The sequence below is a fragment of the Epinephelus lanceolatus genome, chromosome 24 (genome assembly GCF_041903045.1).
Source record: "Epinephelus lanceolatus isolate andai-2023 chromosome 24, ASM4190304v1, whole genome shotgun sequence".
Lineage (NCBI taxonomy): Eukaryota > Metazoa > Chordata > Actinopteri > Perciformes > Serranidae > Epinephelus > Epinephelus lanceolatus.
Window position 1 is genome coordinate 6,015,001 of NC_135757.1, and position 21,946 is coordinate 6,036,946.

At 43.9% G+C, this 21,946-nt stretch overlaps 1 protein-coding gene across 4 annotated transcripts in view; it reads left to right on the forward strand.

Moving 5' to 3' along the window:
* The window catches only part of LOC117250126 (double-stranded RNA-specific editase 1-like), a 46,944-nt gene that overhangs the window by 9,820 nt on the left and 15,178 nt on the right, over positions 1-21,946 (forward strand). For 2 of the 4 annotated variants that reach the window (XM_078165948.1, XM_078165947.1), the window contains exon 2: positions 5,410-5,523. Coding sequence is in view for 2 of the 4 variants with exons in the window: in XM_033616136.2 (XP_033472027.1) it covers positions 11,150-11,252 (103 nt within the window). In the remaining 2 variants the exon portion in view is untranslated. Of the gene's footprint in view, positions 1-5,409; positions 5,524-10,934; positions 11,253-21,946 lie in introns of those variants that run through there. The other 2 variants (XM_033616136.2, XM_033616139.2) reach the window with 2 other exon arrangements.

The following is a 21,946-nucleotide window of genomic DNA, read 5'->3' on the forward strand; positions in this document are numbered from 1 at the left end:
TTTTCAGTGTTTAAGATGGGTGAAGGCGGCGGGGGTGGACTTAACCACTCTGTCCCCAACTAAAAGGGCACAAACAGTAGATCTAGAAAAATACAGAATTATATTATTATTCTAACTCGTTGTACCTTGAAATAACTTACAAAAGCTCCCAAAGCTTCGTTTAAAAACAGTAGAAGTCTGAGGACGTCACTTAACGCCGCTGACGAAAACGTGCCGTGACACCGCTGTATCATATCGAACTACACCATGAATTTCGTGAACCCCTACTAAACAGTGACTTTGTGTTTATCTTCTGTAGAGTATAATTCAGTTTGCATTACTTTGTGTCCCTGTGTTCATCTGACAATTGATCAGTTTATCACAGTCATAAAGGTCGCAACACACCGTGGAACTAAGAGCCCCATGCGATCTGATCTCACGCTCCAGGAGCTGCTGGTTACGTATTTAGAGACGACCCCATCTGCATCATCGTCTGTCCACGTGAGCTCGTCAGACGTCAAGCGAAGACTCCCTGATTCGCCCTCGATCCTCTGCCGGCTCCACTCCTTAAACACACTGTGATTGAAGCCGCAGCCTGGAGGTAGATTTGAAAGGGCTGCAGAAGGTTAAGTCAGGACACTGACTTACGAGCCGCTTACGCAACCACTGCAGAGTGAATCCACTTCTTTTTTTTTGGGGTGTAATCAACAAACAGGTGCAGTTGTGAGGAGTCTTGATGTGGTGATGCTCTGCGAGCTCTGTGTCACTGATGACTCACTGACAGTCTGAGGATCTACTCTCATAAAGTCAGACATGCTGATTCATTGTTTTGGAGCTTTTCTTTCACTGTTTTAAGGCATGAAATACCATGAATCAGCACTGTTTTCTGACTCGTCACACGCATCTTCTTCTGTGTTGGAGTTTAGACCGAAGCCAAAACAGTGGCGCTCACCGTGTCAGTGTAACCTCAGCTTCAAGAAGTGATAACAAATTCGATTTGGACTCACAACATGGAATCTAAAATCTAATAATCTGTTCTATCTTTATGGAACGATGTCAGGCAGAATCACATCACAGCAGATGATGCTCCAGTAAAGGTTATTTTCGGGGGGTGGCGGGTGGTGTGTGCAGTTGTGTCAGTGCATCAGATGCGGGCCAGCAGGGGCCACGCTGTGACAGGACCCCTGGGTGCCATTACTGTGGCGAGACAAGGTGACTTTCTCGGTGCTGTAGAGTGAAGCAGAGGACTCTTTATTACAGCCAGGAAAATAACACGAATCAGCATTTTGTGTGGCTTTGCATGTTTGGATTGTTGGTGTGACAGTCTGCACGGTGTGAGACACTGATGTTCATCAAAATATATTTAAAAAAACATCCTTAAAATCTTGACTCTTCATACCCGCTGCTGTGTCTCACACCTCCAGCTTGTGACTGTCAGTGTCTGACCTCAAGCCAGCCAGACGAGCAGACACGCCGAGCCTTCGTCACCTATCCTCCCCGTCATCTGCTGGCAGATGACATGACCGGCGGCCACGCGGAGCAGACAGTCGAGGGGGCCGCGGATCACATCCACTCTGTGTGCTGTGGAGAGGAGGGAGAGCAAGACAAGCAGAACATTATGATGTCACAGTGAGGCTGACCTTTGACCTTTTGGATACGAAATGTCATCACTTCCTATTTGACGTGTGTGTGAAATTTTGTCGTGATAAGCGTAAGAATTCTTGAGTTACGGTCAGAAACGTTTCCTGACGTCACCCCGACCTTGACGTCAATTTATCCTTCAATCCAAGTGAACGTTTGTGCCCAAAGTCCCTCAAGGCGTTCGTGAGATACCACCTTGACCTTTGACCTATGACCACCAAAATCTCATCAGTTCATCGTCGCGTCCAAGTGGACATTTGTGCAAAATTTGAGGTGTCTTTCACAGGCCTAATGGAACATAGTGAGGTTTGTACAATAATTTTGAAAGCATCTTTAATGGAAATGCGGTTTAATTACGACTCCGCCATTTCTCCCTCACTCTTCCCACCGCAGTCTGTGCCACTCAGCGCTGACCATCACACTGCCCCCCCGATACCGCACCACACACACAGGTTTAGAGATCTACATTTATTTGACAGGCTGCTATGTTGCAAAGATCATTGCGATTTTTTTCCACTTACGCCCAACATTTGGGACTTAACTAGGCAAACTGACCTGTTGACACCGACTGGCTGCGTTGAGATGTGTTAATAGTGATGTCATTTGACAGCAGTGAGAAACACTGTTGTTACTTGGCTGGCTGTCACCAGTGAAGGTAGGTCAGGGAGACACGGCTGCTGCTCTGCAGGGAAGAATTTTGGACCAATTTTAATGCATTTTAGTGCAGGGATGCTGTTTTAAACATTATTATTACTTTTGATATAATTATTAAATACATTTGAGCATGATTCAACATGCTGAATCATCTACCGACGAATGCCAACGATCTGGGACACAAAAATTGGGGGGCAGATGCTCACCAACAGCTGACCGTCCGTGCCCTTATCGTCCCCTGAGCCCCTTGTACTTTAACTTTACATGTGCCCGTACGTATGCTGCAGTGTGGCTTCGCTGTTTGTGTGTCAGCAAAGCGTCCCCTCGGCCCAGCTGCTTCCATCAAGACAGATATTTTCCGAAACAGTAAGAGACAGCCAATCGAACGGCCCACGTGCCGGTGTAATGCAACAACACTCTGGGGACTCATTCAGCGGAGTGCCTGCACAGATAAAAGCTCCCAACATGAAGGGAAAAAAGACACGGAGAGAATGGCTTGATAGGGATACCTTTATTCTGAAGGATACCTCACACACTTAAAGCAAGTCACAAGAATAAAATCAATTAGGAGAGTTTCAAGAGACCCAAGGACGCAAAAACCAAAAGGCAGGGTGAACAGGTGTCTTTTCAGAGCAGATTTAAAAATGTCCAGTGTTGGCGCCTGGTGAATCTCCGTGGGGAGAGAGTTCCAGAGAGTTGGGGCTGCCACACTGAAGGCTCTATCCCCAAATGTTCGCCTACTGGTGTGAGGGACGTTGAGGCGACCCAAGTCAGCAGACCGCAGGTTCCATGAGGGAGTGTAATCAGTGAGGAGGTCCGATAGGTACCGTGGGGCAAGGTCATGGCGAGCTTTATAGGTGAGGAGGAGTTTGTAGGTGATGTGGAACTTGACTGGAAGCCAGTGTAGGTGTTTGAGGGTGGGGGTGATGTGTTGCCAAGGCTTGGTCCAGGTGAGAAACCTTGCAGCTGAGTTCTGCACATACTGCAGTCTGTCCAAGGCTTTGCTGGGGAGCCCGAGCAGGACTCCACTACAGTAATCCAGGTGGTAGGTGATAAATGCATGGACGAGGGTCTCAGCAACATCTGAGAGTGAAGGCCGGAGTCTGGAGATGTTTTTGAGGTGGAAGAAGGCAGATTTAACAACAGATTTTATGTGGGATTCGTAGGAGAGGGTGGAGTCCAGGATGACACCCAAGTTGCGAACCTCGGGGGATGGGGAGATGGAGCAGCCATCCACATAGAAGGATAAAATCCCCCACCATTTGAAGTCGCGCCTTGGCAGCCACAACCAAGAGCTCAGTTTTGTTGGTGGTCATCCAGGTTTTCATTGCAAGTAGGCAGCTGACTATGGACAGAGGAGGGAGCTGAGATATAGTTGGGTATCGTCAGCGTAACAGTGAAAATTCAGACCATGTTTACGAACGATCTTACCCAGGGGGAGTATGTAAATGATGAAGAGGAAGGGACCAAGCACAGAACCCTGAGGCACGCCATGGTTTACTGGGGCTGGGTGGGAACAGGGGCCATTGATGGAGACAACCTGTTGCCGGTTGGATATGTATGAGTGGAACCAGGAGAGAGGAGGATGGAGTTGGTTTTGTAGTTTTAAATGAAGTAAGTAAGGACATTTTATTCACATAGCTGAAAAAAAATGAGCACACCTGAAATGTCTTCACGGTCCTCCTGCAGCACCGACTACTGATAACGTTCTTAGAATACTGACATCATCATCGTCTCCATCATGTGTGAGGAATACTGCAGACTCTTGGGACTGCCAGCAGTGACTTTGACTTGTAGTCTTGTTTTCGGCTGTGTGGCCACCCACAGGTGCTCAAACCTGACAAATAATTCCTTTACACTTGAACGCTGTGAGCAGCGAGGGACGAGATCAGATGAGCTCTTCTCAGGTAAAAATAACACAGCTGACGGCTTCATCTCGGATGGTGCAGAATTCAGAGGAAGGAGGGAAACTCAAGGTGAAAATGAACGCAGGGCTTTTTTATTTGGCTGGTGCGAACTTAAAAAAATGTTTGAATCTCTGGAGATGCACACGGGAAGTTCTTCAGATCTGGTTTTGTCAGATCTGAAGAGTCAAACACATTCTGTGTGATATGTGAAATGGGTGGAGTGCCCCTTCAAGGAAGAAGCCTGAGTCCTCTGTGTGCTGCTGCCCCGCTGCAGGTACACTCCTCCGTCAGAGCTGCATCACCGCTCCAACTTAATCTGCTTCGTCTCAGAGTGTTTTTCGCAAACAGTTTGGATGAAGGGGGAGTGAAAGCCCTGCCTGTGTCTGTGGGCCCATCCCCCACAGTTACTGTGTAAATTATGGGATCGGCTGCGTTGTGCTGATCTGTGATGAAACATTTAGGTTTTTTTTTTTTCCTATCATAGTGATCTCAACGGGTTTGAAATGCTGACTTGCTGGTTTCCCGTCACCCTGTCTTGTCCTTGTCGGGCACCTTCACTCCCCCATCATCCACCCCGTCAACCCCCCGCTTCAAAACTGCTTCTTCCCCTCTCTGAAAAATATGCAAATGTATGAAAGTAGGTTACAGACATCCCCCCGTGTTTGCCTCTCATCTGTCTGTGCCACGGGATTAGGAAAAGGCAAAGAAACATACATTCTCCTGGCTGCCGTCCACGCTGCTTCTCTCCTCCTGCGTAGACCTCACATATTCACTAACCAGGGATGTATATTAAATCTTGATATTCTTTTAAACTCGTGATGGCTGAAGCTGAAACGGCCCTCTTGCTTTGTGGAGGACAGTTAAGGTCAGCAGCAGGAGTGAGGATGATGCACTCCCCTGCAGCTCAGGCACGAGGAGTCTGCCGCTTGTGCAGATGCTCTTGACATTTCCAGCAACGGCAGGTTTAGATTTTTATTCATCATACACTGTAAAAAAATCCTAATTTCCTCCTAACACAGGTCCTAGTATTTTCAGTGTCCATCTTTCACAAGCAGAGTTTGGAGAAAGACATTGACTCCCTGCTGACTGTGCAAATAATATGTGGACAAACGGAGCTGACGGACTGGTCCAATATAAGTCTGGTTAAATGTATGTGATGTTGTATTGTTCCCTCCCTAACACTGACCAGGAGTTTCTCTCTGTCTTTGTGTGTGTGTGACCCTGTCAGGAAGTCCTGTGGAACCTGAAGCAGCAGCTGGGATAGAGTTCGTCTCCACTGCAGAGAGGTGGACTGCTTTGGGATTTACAACGAGGACACGTCCAGTTCAAACACTCAGTGCAGGTGCATATTTGTCTCCACTTTGTCGTCTTTATGTGTGACTGTGGTGCAGTTCGCTGCTACAAAAGGGACAGCAGATAGTGTGATTAGTGGAGCCTGTGTTTTCTCAGCCATTCAGGGCGATCTTGACTCCCGCTGCTGTTTTCCATATCCCTGTCCAAACAGACTCTGCGTTTTCTTTGCTTCAGATCTGAGGCTCGTCTTAATCACAGCTCTGGCTGTGATCGTTTTCTCTGATTGACCCTGATTAAAGGTCCGTCGAAGGGCTCTGTTAGTATTGGAGGAGAGGACAGTGGTAGGTCGCCGGATGGTGATGGTGTGTGTTGTTTCAGGTTGAGGGCAGAAAGTCCAAACTAAGCAGCACGCATTCTTTGATGGCGTATGCTACTTCAGGATGTGTATTGTTTGATCTTGTGTGACTGCCATGACCAAGTTCAGGCCTGAAGTTTGTTGTGGTTATCAGTCAGGTACGGCTCTATGGAATTAGATTTGTGTCTTTATTACATGCGAGAAAATAAATGTTTGAGAGAAAAAGTTTTCACACTGATAGCAAAAAATAATAATATTTGAGACTAAAAAAAGTTTTGAGAGAAAGTATTTAGTCATAGAATATAAAAAAATAATAATTTGAGATTTAAAAAATGATTTCCGAGAAAAAAAACTCTCTCAAAAATTTTTTTTTTACTCTCACTTTTTTGCTATCAGTGTGAAAACATTTTCTCTCTCAAAAAAATGTTTCTGTCAAAACATTTTTCTTCTCTCTCTCAAAACCTAGGTCTTTGCTCTCGCGTCAGGATTTTGCTTTCTCTGTGAAAATAATGTCATGGGCGGGGCCACGTTCCTATTGGCCAGTCTCAATCGAATTGACAGCTGGGTGAGGATCATCTTGGGAGTCGAATTCAACTGAATCATTCATCATGTGTGTCATCATCTTACCCAAACATTGGAGTCTCCGCTCCCAAATAACGCAGCGCATCTATGCCGGTGAATCGACCATGGTGGATGAATGAGAGCAAAATCCTGACACGAGAGCAAAGACTTCGGTTTTGAGAGAGAGAAGAAAAATGTTTTGAGAGAAACTTTTTTTTTTTGAGAGAGAGAGAGAAAATGTTTTCACACTGATAGCAAAAAAATAATATTTGAGAGTAAAAAAAGTTTTTTGAGAGTTTTTTTTTTTTTCTCGGAAATCATTTTTTAAATGTCAAATTATTTTTTTTATATTCTATGACAAAATACTTTCTCTCAAAACTTTTTTTAGTCTCAGATATTATTATTTTTTGCTATCAGTGTGAAAACTTTTCTCTCAAATATTTTTTTTTCTCTCATATCATTTATTTTCTCGCATGTAATAAAGACACAAATCTAACTCCATACGGCTCCATCATGGGTCGAAGTCATCATCATCTGTTTTTGTTTTCTGTAGAAATAGTATAGTCTGGCCAAAATGGGCTTGTGAAGGAATACTGTAACAGGGCTTGAATGCACAAAGCAAGTTATTATGTTAGCATGTGGCATTTGTGTTGCTCCTTGTTTTTGTTTAGTCCCCCTGATTGATACACTGGGATGAAGTTGGCAGTGAGTTGACATGTTTGCGTATTCCCACTGATATATAAATCCCCAAACCATGAACCATCATGGAAGGACAAGCCCCTGCACGGCATGTAGCACCAACAGATTGAAGAAGTGGCCGACCTCAAGAAATCCTGTCTGGAAAGACTGAAAGACAGCACAGAAGCGCTAATCATGGCAGCACAGGAACAGGCACTTAGTACGAGATCAATAGAAGCAGGGGTGTGTACCACACCAGACAAGACCCCAAGTGCAGGCTAGGGATGTTCCTGACGACTAATTTCCCTGTTGACGAAACAAAAATTTTAATTAAGTCTAGTCAACTCGTCTAATAAAGGGAAACCCCTCAGAAAACAGTCAGAATTTAGCACAGTTTATTGTAAAGTACGAGACACTTTGTGCCATGCGGTATGAATGTGAACATGACGGCGACTCAGTCAAAAGATGACCACTAAAAGGTCTCGATCCACAGGAGTGCGGTCCTAGGAACAGCTAAGATGCAGCGCCGAACCCTCAAACTCCCAGGCCTCTGGTAGAGGACCCAAGCTTGAGGAAGATCAGAAAGTGTTTTGTTGAACCTGATTGAACCGAACAAACTAATTCAATGACACGTCGTTACACCTTGAAGGTTTCGGAGCTGCGCCTCTGTGAGACTGACACCAAAAGCCATTTGACTATCGTCTGAACGTAATCTTTGGATATCATCTCTCTGCTCGTCAGCACAAGAGCCACACAGTTAGATCGTGTCCTGGCTGTGACATATTGGAACATGCGTCTTCCTAATAACAGGCTCCTTCTGCTGTGATGAAAGATGCACAGAGGAGTGGGAGGACAGGGAGAAGTGTGGGAATAAGGAGCAGTACATGTGGTTCAGTCAGTTCTAGAGTGCAGCTGCTCCACCCACAGGCCGCTCACTGTTACCTCAGCTTTCATTCACTGACCTCCAGCCTGTAGATCTGGGCCTGCATGCAGACCTTCCAGATCCTGAAGAAGACGTATAATAAACCAGGTTGGGTGACTCTGCATGTCTACGTTTATGTTTAACTGGACCATTAAAGAGGTACTTGGGAAATTAGTGTCAAACCAAAGCAGCAGAGGTCGAGATATTCTCACTTTTAGTCCAGTTAAACTCCTAAAATTCTGGGGAAAGCACAGGTGTAACTGATAACATTAATAATGCCTCTGCCGAGCGCAGCACCAGGACTGCATAAACTGACCGCAGCCGTTGTTAATCTCATTAGTTCTACCTGTGCCTCTGCTCCAAATGCCTGCTGTGGGAGAGCTGTGTTCCCCCAAGGGCATCATTAAAGTTTCATCTTCATTTCTCTGGTAATAATAATAATCAGCATATTACCTGGGTAATGAGGGAAGGGTGTCCACTCAGCTGTGTGTTATCACTCTAGGCCACATGGGGGCAGTGCTGACTCTCAGACTGTCTCAAAACTCTTGATGTCTGCTTCTCCAAATGATGTGTGAATGCAACCATCCTTGTGTCCCTGTTTTATTACAGACTCCTCCACAGTGTACAGACAATAGCAGAAAACATTCTCAGGGTTATAATTAAATTATTACACTGCACATGTTAAAAAACAAAACAAAACAAAACCAAATGGCATTGCTGTCTGCCTCCTCTTGGACTCAACGATGAACTGATTGGATTTCAGTGGTCAAAGGTCAAACACAACTGCAGGGTGGTAATTCTAGTGTTTTTCTCTCTCTGCCGCCTCAGTTTAAAATAAAACACACCTTTATTCAGACTCAACAGAGACAAAATTCCATCCATCCACCCATTTTCATCCGCTTACCCGGGGCTGGGTCATGGAGGCAGCAGGCCAAGCAAAGCACCCCAGACGTCCCTCTCCCCAGCAACGCTTTCCAGCTCCTCCTGGGGGACCCCAAGGTGTTCCCAGGCCAGACGAGATATGTAATCCCTCCAGCGTGTTCTGGGTCTGCCCTGTGGCCTCCTACCAGTGGGACGTGCCCGGAACACCTCCAGCGGGATGCGCCCAGGATGCATCCTAATCAGATGTCCGAACCATCTCAACTGACCCCTTTCGACGTGAAGGAGCAGCGGCTCTACTCCGAGCTCCCTCCGGATGTCCGAGCTCCTCCCCCTATCTCTAAGGCTGTGCCCAGATACACAGAGGAAACTCATTTCCACCGCTTGTATCCACGATCTCATTCTTTCGGTCACTACCCAGAGCTCATGACCATAGGTGAGGGTTGGGATTATTGGGGTTATTGAGAGTCAGTCGTTTCTAAATACCCTGGGATGCTGCAATACCGTGACACTGTCCAAGCCAACTGTGAACTTTACTGCTGAATTGAGCGGTGTAGTCTCAAGAGGTCCATCTAAAGTCTCTTATATTTATAGTGCTACTGCTAGCTCCTCGCTTGAACCGGAAGTCGTTCGAGGTCCGCCATCTTCTAGGCCGTCCCAAGTCTCTTATTTGTGAAGCTAGGAGCTAGCAGCAAGCTTTAAGCAGCTATGAGCTAGGATGGTCGAGAGCTTCCTATCTGGACGTATTTATTTATGACGTATAAATACCCGCCCTCTACATCTGGCACATTTGAACAAGATGGCGGAGAAACAGCGCAAGTGTACCCGTTACATGCATTCTTTGCAATGAATCGCTGTAATTCACGTACCTACATCAAAGAGTAATGATATTTCATGCAAGATTGTTATGTTGCAATTAGGTTTATTTCAGTCACAACCCGTTGTGTTGTTCATCGGACTGTCGGGGATGTGCGGCTGCTACATGCAAAAGTGTGTGACCAGAGTCATGACGGCGGGGGGTGGGGGCTACTGTTTTGGTCAGCGAATATAATGAGACTTGGGATGTACCCATAGTAACGCCAGACGCTGGCTGCTTTACGGAGCAGATCCAGCGGTGCCGCCGTCATCAGGAATGGACGTTGCTTCACGTGTCGCTTCAGTGGAAAGGACGTCTCATGTCTCTTAAACCGACAATGCTTGCTCATCACTCCTAGCGCTAGCTCCTCGCATTTTTTCCGAGGTGGGAGGGGCTAAACAGCTAGCACAGTCAGCTTGGTAAGATAACTTGCATTATTTTTAAGTGACTTTGGACGGACCCATAGTTTACAAAAGCATCCTGACTCAAGGGGCATTTAAAGATGCATTCACTGATTTTGTCCACTTGGGGGCAGCAAAACAGAGAGCTGTAGAGCTGGTGATATTTGGTTACGCTGATGATGGAACGTAGTGCAAGGAAGGCTGGTTTAAGTTGTGTCTTCATGAGTTTAAAGGGTTTATTAGACACCGACGTGGTCTGTAAACCCCGAAACAGGACTTTACAACTCTGGAAGGTGATCCTTCCCACCATGCCAACTCAAGGGGCTCATTATTTCCCTCCCAGTGTCTTGTACTTTACTCCAGGGGTCTGATTCATCAAACGATGTGTAGAATTCATGCCAAAGTGGCGTCCGCCCCAGGACAGGCACAAGTCTCTCTGACCCTAAAGCCATTACAGGTAGTTTCGAGCACACCTTGACTTTTATTCACTGACTCTGTTGCCACCTGTGGAAAAGACTGTTTCTAAGTAGCATTTCCGGTCATGTTCCTGCGTCGAGCACTTTTGCAGCTCAACACTTGTCTCATGTAGTGCCACATGCATATTCAAAAGGCACTTTTTGGTATTTTTTCAAGAGCGCTCGCTTGCCAAGTTTGTCATAGCCCCGAGTGTGAGAGGAGTGTGAGTGTGTGATTTGAGAGAGGGGGTTGGTGGGGGTGCGAAGAGAGAGGAGAGGGACGCAGAGGAGGGAGGAGTAGGAGACCAGGAGACACCCCAGCCTATTTATCTGACAGCCATTTACCACAGCGAGCCAATGTGCCAACAGCTCTCTGCCTTGCGTGCTTCATGGTAGACTAACTGCCCTCCTCCTCGTCCTCCACCGCCCCTTCCCCTGCCTCCCCTCCTCTGTTCAAAGTTGTACAGGCACACTCTGTGTCTGTACTTTGCGTCAGGGTGAGAGTGAGGAACACATCAGAGCCTGCAGGGTAGCTGAGGGGACAGATTAGCGTCTGTGAGGCCGAGCCATGGCTCTGCTGCTGGACAGCTCTCACACCACGGCAGCCTACTACTACTGCCTGATCCGCCGCAGGTGCAAGAGGAGGAGGAAGAAACGCTCCGAGCGCAAAGGTATACCTCTGTACTGTACCTGCTGCTCTGCTCTGTGTGTGTGTGTGTGTGTGTGTGTATTAGAAGACGAGATGAGTTTGGAAGTGGATTGTGTTAGTTTTGCTTCATGGACAGACGATATTGTTTTACTGTCAGATGATCCCTGAGCTGATTGTTCTGTACTTTATGTTGTGATGATCCCTGAAGCATCTGATGTTGAATTTCTCATCTCACTGGTCACTGGTTTGCTTTTTCCATGTTTATATTGGCTTAATTTTAAATTTCAGCTCCATAGGCATCAACTTTTTCACGGAAATACGAAGATGATAGATGTAAAGTGTAAATGACGCCTGATTCTTGTGGTTGATCACACGTTTTAATCACAACTCAATGTACCTGCTGTGTGACTTTAGGATGATACGAACGCTTCTGGAGCAACAGATCATAAAAATAAAGACGCAAAAAGAATTAGTTTTATTTTCTTAGTTTCTGCAAAAAGAGTGAGCACGAAACGTAATCTCACTTAAATTTCATTTTTTAATCCAAGAGTATTGTACTGATATCTGACAATATGTATTATATATTTTAAGTTTGGGAAAAACTGATTGCCGTAAGATTTTTCTTTTGAGAATCAGCATGAATTTTTCTCCATTTTGGTAAAAAATAGAAGACACAGTTAGACATCTCTTGCAATGGATAAGAGCGACATTTTCTTTCCCAGCTGAAAACATACTTCCAATTCAAGCGTTTTCTCTGATCTCAATCTTAATATTTAGTCAGGTTAAAAGGTATTTTTGCTTCACAATACAGCTTCATACTAATTTATTAAATTAAGCTGGATATTTGTTGACAGTTGAAGAGCTGAATGTACTGGAGTGTTGGTATTATGATTGTGGATTCGTTGTGACCAGGACAGGATCTGATGAGAGTGTAATGGAGGCATACTGATTGAATGATTGGTCCTGAGCCTGATCTTGTAGAAATGGAGACATTGGTATTTAAAACTTTACCTAGATGAATTTGTAATGAATTTGAAAGCAACCTCTGGGTGAAGAGATTGATTGAAATAATCTTGGGCAGAATTATCTTCCACCTTTCTGTAATTGTTGTTGAATGTGGTAAGGTCCTGTCCCTATTGTGTAGATTGCTAAAGGGAAATTTCGGTTTATTTCAACCTGTCTTCTATCGTCCTAAATTTGTTTCAAGTGACTAGTGACATAAAAATAATAGTTAGCATGTTAGCCGTTAGCCTAGATACAGCCGGGGCGCATAGTAGCGTCAGACCTGTTAAACATAAGTGAATGGGCAACCTTCAAGTGCAAAGTTAGTCCACTAAACAAGCTTTTTTCCCACAAACTCCGCCTCATATCGTTAGGATAAATGTCAGAGAACATATAGAAAACGACATGTAAACATGTTGTCTTACTTCACCGGTGTGCTGCCATGTTTGTTTACCATCTAGCTCTGCTTTCCAAAGCGCGGCTGAAATATTGCGAGAACAAGCAGCAACAGCTTAGGACGATAGAAGACAGGTTGAAATAAACCGAAATTTCCCTTTAAGCAGTTTAGCTGAGCAAATTTGGTTTACTGAAGGAAAAGGGAACACCGTCCATGACACAAAATTTTATGCCCCAGATTGTCAAAATGACAAAACAAAATGTATGTTCACATGACAAAATCTCATCTCTTGTGAGCTTGACATATTTTTTTATGTTAAACAGGCACTGTGTAGGAATTTCTCCCATCTGGTATTGAGATCGTATATTGCATTCAAATGGATAGCGCACACTAGCTCCTCACTGTTTCAAATGTGTATTGCAACAACGGTAGCTGCTGTGTACCAAAAAGCTATGATAACATTGATGAAACCATGTCATCCAACACAGACACAAGCGACACGAGTTGACAAACCCCCTCCTCACCATGCTGGCTGTGCTTACAACGTAGGACTGTTGGGGCGGGTGTAAATCGAAACAAACCAATCACGTCTTGTCTTTTGACAGCTCACACAAGTTGCTCAACCTCTCCTCGCAACACTGCGTCGCTAACAGCTGTTAGCTAACAGCCACTAACAGCTGTTAGCGGCGCTGTTAGCTGTGATTCTCCTTCAGCAGCACTCTCCACCTGGGAAAGGCTACCCCGATGTTGACCCTCGTTTTTTGAAATCACCGGTCACGTTGCCTTTTTGCCTTTTTTTTCAAATGCACCGGCACTTGTGACTGGCCTGCTTGCTGCTGCTTTTCGTCACTCTACCTGCAGGCGGAAACCAGAAACCGACAAGTGGAAACGCGAAAGGCCATTCTGTATTTCTCAAGTATGTCCCTGTACATACCTGTATTTTCAAGATGGCGCACGTACATGATGAGACACCAGTCAAGATGCATATGTAAATGAGAATTTCGGAGCTTACGGACATACTTAGATACTCTGATAGAGGTGAATACACATGTGCTAGGACACACTTTTGACTGCAGAATTTGTTTGTCTCAAAGAACAAGTGAAATTGTTACACATAGTGCCTTTAAGTCAACAATTTTTGAGTTTTGCGTTAATTTGACTTCAATTTATTATGCCGTTTTCACCTAATCAGTTTAAGGCTAATGAACAACTCTATCATTGTGCACTTAACATGCCTGTGTGGGCATTAGAGTGTCTAAATTAAAGTTGTGCTGAGGTGAAATAAAGAGCACATCCTGGTTCAGGAGTCATTTCTCTGCCTTATTCTAGCAATCAAGAAACCTAAGCTTGCTAAATCTTTTTATAGTTCAGTGAAAATTTAAAAAAAAAAAAGTTTAAAGTTTTTACTCAGTGTTTTTATGTTCATATGACGTAGAATTAAATGATCAAAGAACAACAAAAACGTTATGTTAAACGGACGTAAAATTCCTGTCACAGAAGGGTCATCTGACACATTTATTTTAAGAGGAAGATGACGACTTTCAATAGGAGCCTGAGTGAACCAGAGGAGTGTGCACGGGGTTTCACAATAAAAAGAAAATGTTAGACTGTATGTCAGATATTCGATGCCCAGTATCTCAGACCTGCACAGATAGACCCTCACTCCAAACTGATAAAAATCCCCAAAATATAAAGCACAAAGAAATTTCATTAAAATTCTGAAGTTCAAATGAGAAGCAGGGAGAGAGGATTAGCTTCAACACTTCAAAGTACTGAGACATCACTAAACAGTAATGCTTTATTTAGAGTGCAAATACGTGTTGGGGGAAAACACAGTAAAATATGCACGCTGTAATGGCGCAATGCTAATGTAAACACAACTCTGCTAACAGAAAAGTTCCCCCGACCGCTCCAACCAGTAGTTGTACAGCTCTTCTTTACTTAATCCGTAGTGACAGAAGCCCTGCTGCTTTTTACAGGGTGGCTGGAGAGCCAATCAGAGTGGGAGGTGCTTAGAGAAACAGGTAGTATTTTAAAGTACAGGGCTAAAACCATTTCACATTAATACAACAAATGGTCTATAAATGACAGTAAGTATACGTACTCTGTCTGCAGCTGACTGGGTTGAACCTTTTTATCATAAACAAATTCATACTGTCATAATAAAGTTAAAGAAAGTATTATGTGTGTAAATGAATCAAAGAGGAAACACAGGTGCTTTTATTTTGAAGCAGTTAGCAGTTAGTTAAACTGTTACCACTGTGAGCTGGAAACTCACTCTACAGCGCTCCAGTTCATATATTAATAGTCTTTGCGAGTTGCAGTGGTGCTCCATGGTCGCAAAATTTGAGTCAATAGACACACTCTGGGGCCCTGCAGCAATTAATTAAGAAGAACCATATTTGCTCAAGCTGTTCCTGTAAGGTGTCAAATCCTCTGGAAATAATGCATCAAAATGAATAATTAAGAATTTATTCACTGTAAGCTAGAAACACACTGGTGCTCCATGGTTGCAAAATGCGACTAAATAGTCACGGGCTGTGCTTCCTTACTTCCTACCTTCCTACTCTCTCTGCTTGGGCCACACCCATCTTCAAACTCGACCTTTGATTGTAAAATTTCGTGACTGCGTTTTGCATAATTGTGATGCCAATACCAGCCGTGGCGACGCTTCTTGTCGTTGTTGTCACAGTTTGTTCTCTCTGGATAAATTATCACTCTCATGACAAAGTCTACAAACGTTGAGTTGTGTTTTACTTTTGCTGAGACGTCTGAGTCTAACTGTGCCAGATATTTGTGAAATGAATCAGTTAATAAGAAAAGCATTTTGTGCATTTTGCAGAAGCATCACTGAGTAAATGTCAGACATGTATGTATTTAGTCTCGTTGTGGCTCGAGCATGTGGTTGCTCTCGAGATACAGTCCCGAGGCACAGACCGCCACCACAGCCCTGCAGCTCATTTGCTCCGTGCATGATTGCAAACGTCTGCTAATATTTTCACTGACTGCAAAAGTCAAGTGCACTTAATCCTCACATTAATTCAAATTCTAGCTATTGCCACAAAAAGCCAAAGCAGCAGGTGCACTGTGATTTTTCATCTCTTTATCCCATTCGGGAATATTCAATTTAGCCTAACTGTTATTCATGGAGAGTGTGGTAAACAGTATTAATGTGTAAAAAAAAATGGAGCCATTGTACATACTTTACATGCGGGGCGGGTAAGAAGCCCATCATTTCCGTGTCCCTGCTAAGCGGGGTGTTGTGAGATGAACTGAAGTGTGAGTTTAATCTACTGGGAGCAAAAGTGAATTTCAGACGAGTTATAAGCCGATGTGCTCTGTGAGGCGTGTACGGCACGCTGCCGCTAAGGGATGTGTCTGTCGGCCCAAAACCACAGCCGCAGATCTCTGTCTGGCAAACAGCCGGCACCTTGTGATGTGGAGGAGTTGATACTGACCCCCCCCCCCCCCCCCCCTCCGCCCTCCGCCCTGCAGCCAGGCTTCGGCCTGAAGCTCTGCTGATAACCCAGACTCTCCGCAGGGCTCAGGGGGGTGTGAGCACGGCTGATGGTTCCTTTGCCCAAACTGTCCATCAAAACGCCCCATCAGACAGGTAAAAAAGGAGGCATCGCCACAGCATGACGGGCAGACTCATATATCACTTTTACTAATATTGACCTTTAATTTGAGGCAGATTCAGTGCAGAGATTGTGTTTAAAATACACTCATGCTATCAGCTTATATCAGAGTAGCAGACAGGAAATCATCCCATCAGGAATTAAGAAGAACCATATTTGCTCAAGTAAAATGTTCCTGTCAGGTGTCAAATCCTCTCTGCTTTGTTTATTAATAGTATCTGCAAGTCGCACTGGTGCTCCATATTCGCAAAATTTGAGTGAATATTTGTGATCTGGAGCTCTGCAGAAAGAAAAATCACACTTCATCTGCTAACACTATCGTTAAACTAATTAAACATGATGATTTATTAACTGTAATCTGGAGGCAAACTAACAGCTCCCCGGTTAATGTATTGATAATGCTTCCAAGTTGCACTGGTGCTCCATGGTTGCAAAATGTGACAAAATATTTGTGGTCTGGAGCTCTGGAGGAAAACACACACCTTGCCTGCTCACACAAAAGAAGTTTCCCCTTTATGCAGCTTGTCTTTTGAGTGCTGCGTCTTGTATCGTTCTGGTGCGACGGGCTCGTTACTGCCCCCTGAGGCTGGAGGGTGAACAGCCACAAAAATGACACTCAAAATCGTCAGTGAAATACAAAAGTAGCTGCAGTCACATGAAGCGGTTTTCTCTGATGATTCCCTACAAATCTAGTTATGTGATAGTTGCTGAAAGAAATACGTCATCCACAAATTTTCATCTTTTAAGAATTAGTCACTCTTTGTTGCACTGAATTTGCAAAGAAAACTTTTTGTGTTCTTCTTACTCTGGCTCAGGCATCTGCTCGAAAATTACACACCCAAAAGTTTGAGTAAGGCTCCAGTAGCAAATTTGATGACTTGAGACTTTACTGACCTCATTAAAGATTCAACTAGACTTTGACTTGTTATGACTTGAGACTTGATTTGAGACAGGTGACTCAAAAGGACTTTTCTATTTAATATTTGCATTGCAAAAGCCCTGAAAATGTTACCCAAGTAAAAGTACGTAAGTATAATCAGTGATCATTTTGAACAATAAACTAATAAGTATTTTAATCATAGATTCATCTGCTGATTATTATCTCCATGGATCGATAAATTTGATTTGTAAAAACAGTGAAAATAGTGAGAAACACTGTCACAATGAGCCAGAGTCCAAACTAACCCCTTCACAATGTTAGTTTGTTTGTTTAACCTCAACATTGTTCCTAATACATCACAATTAAAAATCTATATATTACTTTGTGAAGGAACCAGGAACTAAAGCTGTCAGATAAATGTAGCTCTCCCTTTAAAATGTAGTGGAGTCAAAAGTAATATAAAATGAAAAGACTCAGATTTGGGCTTAGAGTACTTGAGTAAATGTATTTAGTTACATGCCATCACTGGGTGTAGCTTATGTTATGTTATATCTATGAGTTCATGAGTGTGACTTGTTACTTCCTTGACCTGAGCAATGACTCAGCTTGTCTTGCCTGACCAACGGCAGTGTTACAATTTTCAAGGATTTCCAAAAAGGCAGGCAACTCAAAATCCAACCAGGAGCAGAAACAAAAATCCAAACTAAAAAAACAATCAGGAAAAGACATAATGGCCAGGGATGGATGTAGGATGAAAGCAGGATGACGAAAGCAGAAGGTACGCAGACGAACTGACCAAGGACAAAGGGAAACATGCAGGTATATATACACAGAAGACTAATCACCAGGACGAGACACAGCTGGAGAAGGAAGACACGGGCAAAAGGAGTGAACAACAAGGGTGGAGCAGATGAGACTAATACAGAACAGGTGTGAAGGGAAGACTCAGGGAACAGGCAAGACTTAACGAGACAGGTGTGGCAGAGAACAGGCGGGAAAACCCACAAAGACAGGAAGTAAAACCAGACACGACACAAGGAACACAAACAGAAAACACTATCTGTGTTACCATGTGTCCTCCTTTGATTATCACTGGAATCACACTAAATGGCATGCTCATTAATGTGCTAACTGTCAAAGTTCATCCCAGCTGAGAGAACGGACAGCAACTGTGAAGCATTCAGAGACATGCCCTGCTTGTTAGGCATCAGCAGACAGCGCCAGCCTTCCGCCCTCCACCTCCACCTCCACCTCCACCTGCCTGTCCATCAGCTCCTGGTCTCGCTAATCCTGATGCCACGGGGTGTGAAATTCAACATCAGCCCTGAGCTTCCTGCCCCCCCCCTTTCCCACTCTCTCTCTCTGAGAGATAGTGGAGGACCTGGCCCGGCCTTGACTGGGGTGGAGAGAACAGTGATAGCCATCTGTTGTGCGCGGCGAGGGCAGTGATGCAGAGAGAATGGGGTGGAGGAGGGTCAGTGAGTGCGACGGGGAATCTGGAATCTCTGATGCCGACCTTCTTAAAAAGAAAACGGTCAGGGAAAATGAGTGGGCTCAACCAAAAGTCATAGCCTGTCACCTCAGATCACCTGGTCAGAGGTTGACTTTGTGACCTTTGGGCGATCTTTACTTCCCAACAATTCGGGTTTGGTCCTGCGGTTGTCTTTGTGGCATGTGACGCCAAACCTCTCTGATGGGATTAGGGTTATGAGAGTGGTCATTGTCTTGAGCCTCCGGCTCACATCACCCTTCGCTGTTGCAACAAGGGCTGCAACCACATCTTCATCGAACTGGCGCCACTCTGACTCGTTGTTGGCCGACCACAAAACCCAACGGTGTTCAGATGGTCTGCTATGGGGTAGCGCCTGGGATTCTTGGAGGATCCGGACACTGTGGGGTGTTTCCAGACTCTCACCAGGTGCTGTAATGAGTACTGTTTGATCTTTAGACCTCTTGGGTTTTTGCAAATCTTGCCACATCTGCAGACAGCACTCATAATCGTTTGTCTGTTAGCTTGGGTCATCTACGGTGAATCTGTCTGTTTGGGGTGCCATAGAGTGGGTTGTCCACTTATCAGTGGTCGGATGACTAGAAAGAAAACAACACTATCGTCCACAGACGTCTCAGTTCAGCAAGAGCTTATTTTATTACATTTATTTTCCATTTGCCAAACCACAGTAGCAAAATTACCACTGTAAGGAGATGTAGTGCTATGGGAAAACATTCCCGCTCTACTGATCCCCCAGCATGCATGTCTCCATGTCCCAGTTGGAGACATACCACCACGAGCACAGCTTTCCCAAGCATGTAGTCAGCAGCAATTTTCAGGCCCAGGAGGCCCAGGCTACCTGTGATAGCGTTAAATGAAAATAAGAATGTGTGCCAGGGGAACAGTGGGGAAGGAAGGGGGGGATAAACTGGCAAAGCTGCAAAAAAAAAAAGACAGCGAAGATACCTGAGGCAGACAGGGAAATATCTTACTGCGACATGGAAGCATTCACAGCTGCAGTCACAGCTTTTTTACCATTTTGTCCATCAATAGAATATCTGATACACTCAAACATGAAACCTGCCCTTAATGTTCATTATTTATATTTTATAACCAGTCACTATGTTTGCACCTTGGCTCTGTCAAGATTAGGTTAGGGTGACAGTGTGAAAGAAATGGAAAATGAAAAAGCTGTATATCAAAGACCAGCAAGGCCCAATCAGTGTGTTAAATAAAAGTAATTGGCTTTCTGTCAGCTCTCTGATTTCTTAAATGTCATGTGTATGAAAAAAAACATTCTGTAATCATGGTAGGGAACTGAAGAAACGCAACATGATTTCTTCGAAAGGATAATGATTTCTTGGCATGAATACATGGATGTGTGATTCTAACTGTTTTGACATTATGTGATGGTTACGGTAATTTTCTAACTCATAAAACTCAAATACACCAGTAGATGGGCAAAAAATAAATATTAAGGTAATGGTTTTTTTAGCATTAAAAACAAATGATAAAACAAAACATGACCAGCTTGAAGTCTTGGCTTATTAAACCTACCCTTTTAACATTCATTATTTTTGTCAGCTCCCTTTAAGTTATACCGAGCAATGAAAGAAAGAAACAGAAACTAAGTATATATGTGAAGTTTTATATTTCTTATCATCTTAAGTTTAAATTTTTTTTTTAAATCTATTGTATTACACACTTTCATTTCCATTTCTAAACCATTCCACAAATGGACATACATTGGACAAATATTTGTGATTTGCGTTTTTCCCCAAACCTCCGCACAGCAAGTAATGTATGGAAGTATAAAAGAACGATACAATATTTGTATTGAATTTAAGCTAAGAATGTATTTTGTTTTGTTCAATATTTTGACGGACTTTGATATTTTGGTTTTGTCTAATGAATATGTGGTTTCTAGCAAAGTTTGTGATCTATGACAACTCCGAAAAATTTGTTCTCATATACTCCTTCCATTTTAATATTACCTATTGTAATTTGTACTTGATTATTGCCAGAAGCTGCTCAAGGTTTTTACCGGAACAATACAAAGTCATATCATTAGCAAACAAAAGTAATTTAAACAATTTAGACACATTACAGCTATGATTTACGTTTGTACAATATAAAGAATTTGGGACCCAGCACGTATCCTTGTGGAACCCCACATATAACGCTCAACAAGTCAGACTTAGTATTATTTGTTTGCAGATATTAATGTCTATTTTTAAGGTAGTTACTGAGCCACTTTAATAGTCTTTGGTAATTCCGTGTAAGATAATTAAATTCTGACTTAACGTCTAGGCTGTCCCCGTAGGTCCGATTCACAAAGCTAAACATTTGACACATCTGTGCTGTCTCATATCTTTGTGTATCTTTGAAGAGTCCAGTGCTCACTTCCAGGCAACGTCCACCTCAGATGACCTTGAGCTAAACACATGAGCTTCATTTCATGTCATATAAATGAGTCCTGTGGTGGCTGGCCCTGAGGCTTCATTTACAATACGCTATCCAAGCACTCTCTCTCCCCGTCTTCCGTGCAGTATGGAAGGAGATAATCCACTTAATTGCTTTACCTTCAGGAAGGCTGGCACGTCTCCTTGGCCCCCAGTGGAGAGGGGACTACAGTGGTTTGAATAGTCTGCTGTCAGCAGCACAAATGTCTCTGAGAGGGGAGGGTGAGCTGTGCGGTGGTCTGCGTAGAAGCCCTGTTGGTTAAGTGAGTCACATTAGCGTGTGGAATTGATACAGCATTCGCCCTGCCCCTCCAGCTACTGCCAGGGCCACACAGCAAATTAAAGCCGTCATAAAGATTTCACAGAGTCTCTGTGAAAATGTTAGAAAGATGGCTGAAGCCTGCGAGTGTCCTTGGGAAGCAATGAGGGGCTTCTCTTCTGTAGCAGTGCTGGTGTGACAGCTGGATGTTTTAACACTGTATACCAAAGCTTCCCTGACGTGCAGAGACACAGGAAGTTACCGTCAACATCTTTTTATCATTACAGCATTTAGAGGGTTAGTCTTCATGACATCGTTATAGTAGCATCAAACGACCAGTGACAGAGGAGTAAGACAAAATGAATTAATGTGAGGATGGATCTGCTTTCATTTTCTTTGTATTGATGTCATTTTTCATTTCCTCAGTGTGACCTTTAGTCACTGTTATGTCTTCACATCACTGCAAACCACAGTGAAATTAGGTAACTTCAAATAAATTAAATGAGACCGACTTGCCTTCAAAAAACAACCCCAGAGGTCATTTGTACAAGCAGCTATTTACCACCCACTTGTAAAAAAGCTTAGCGCC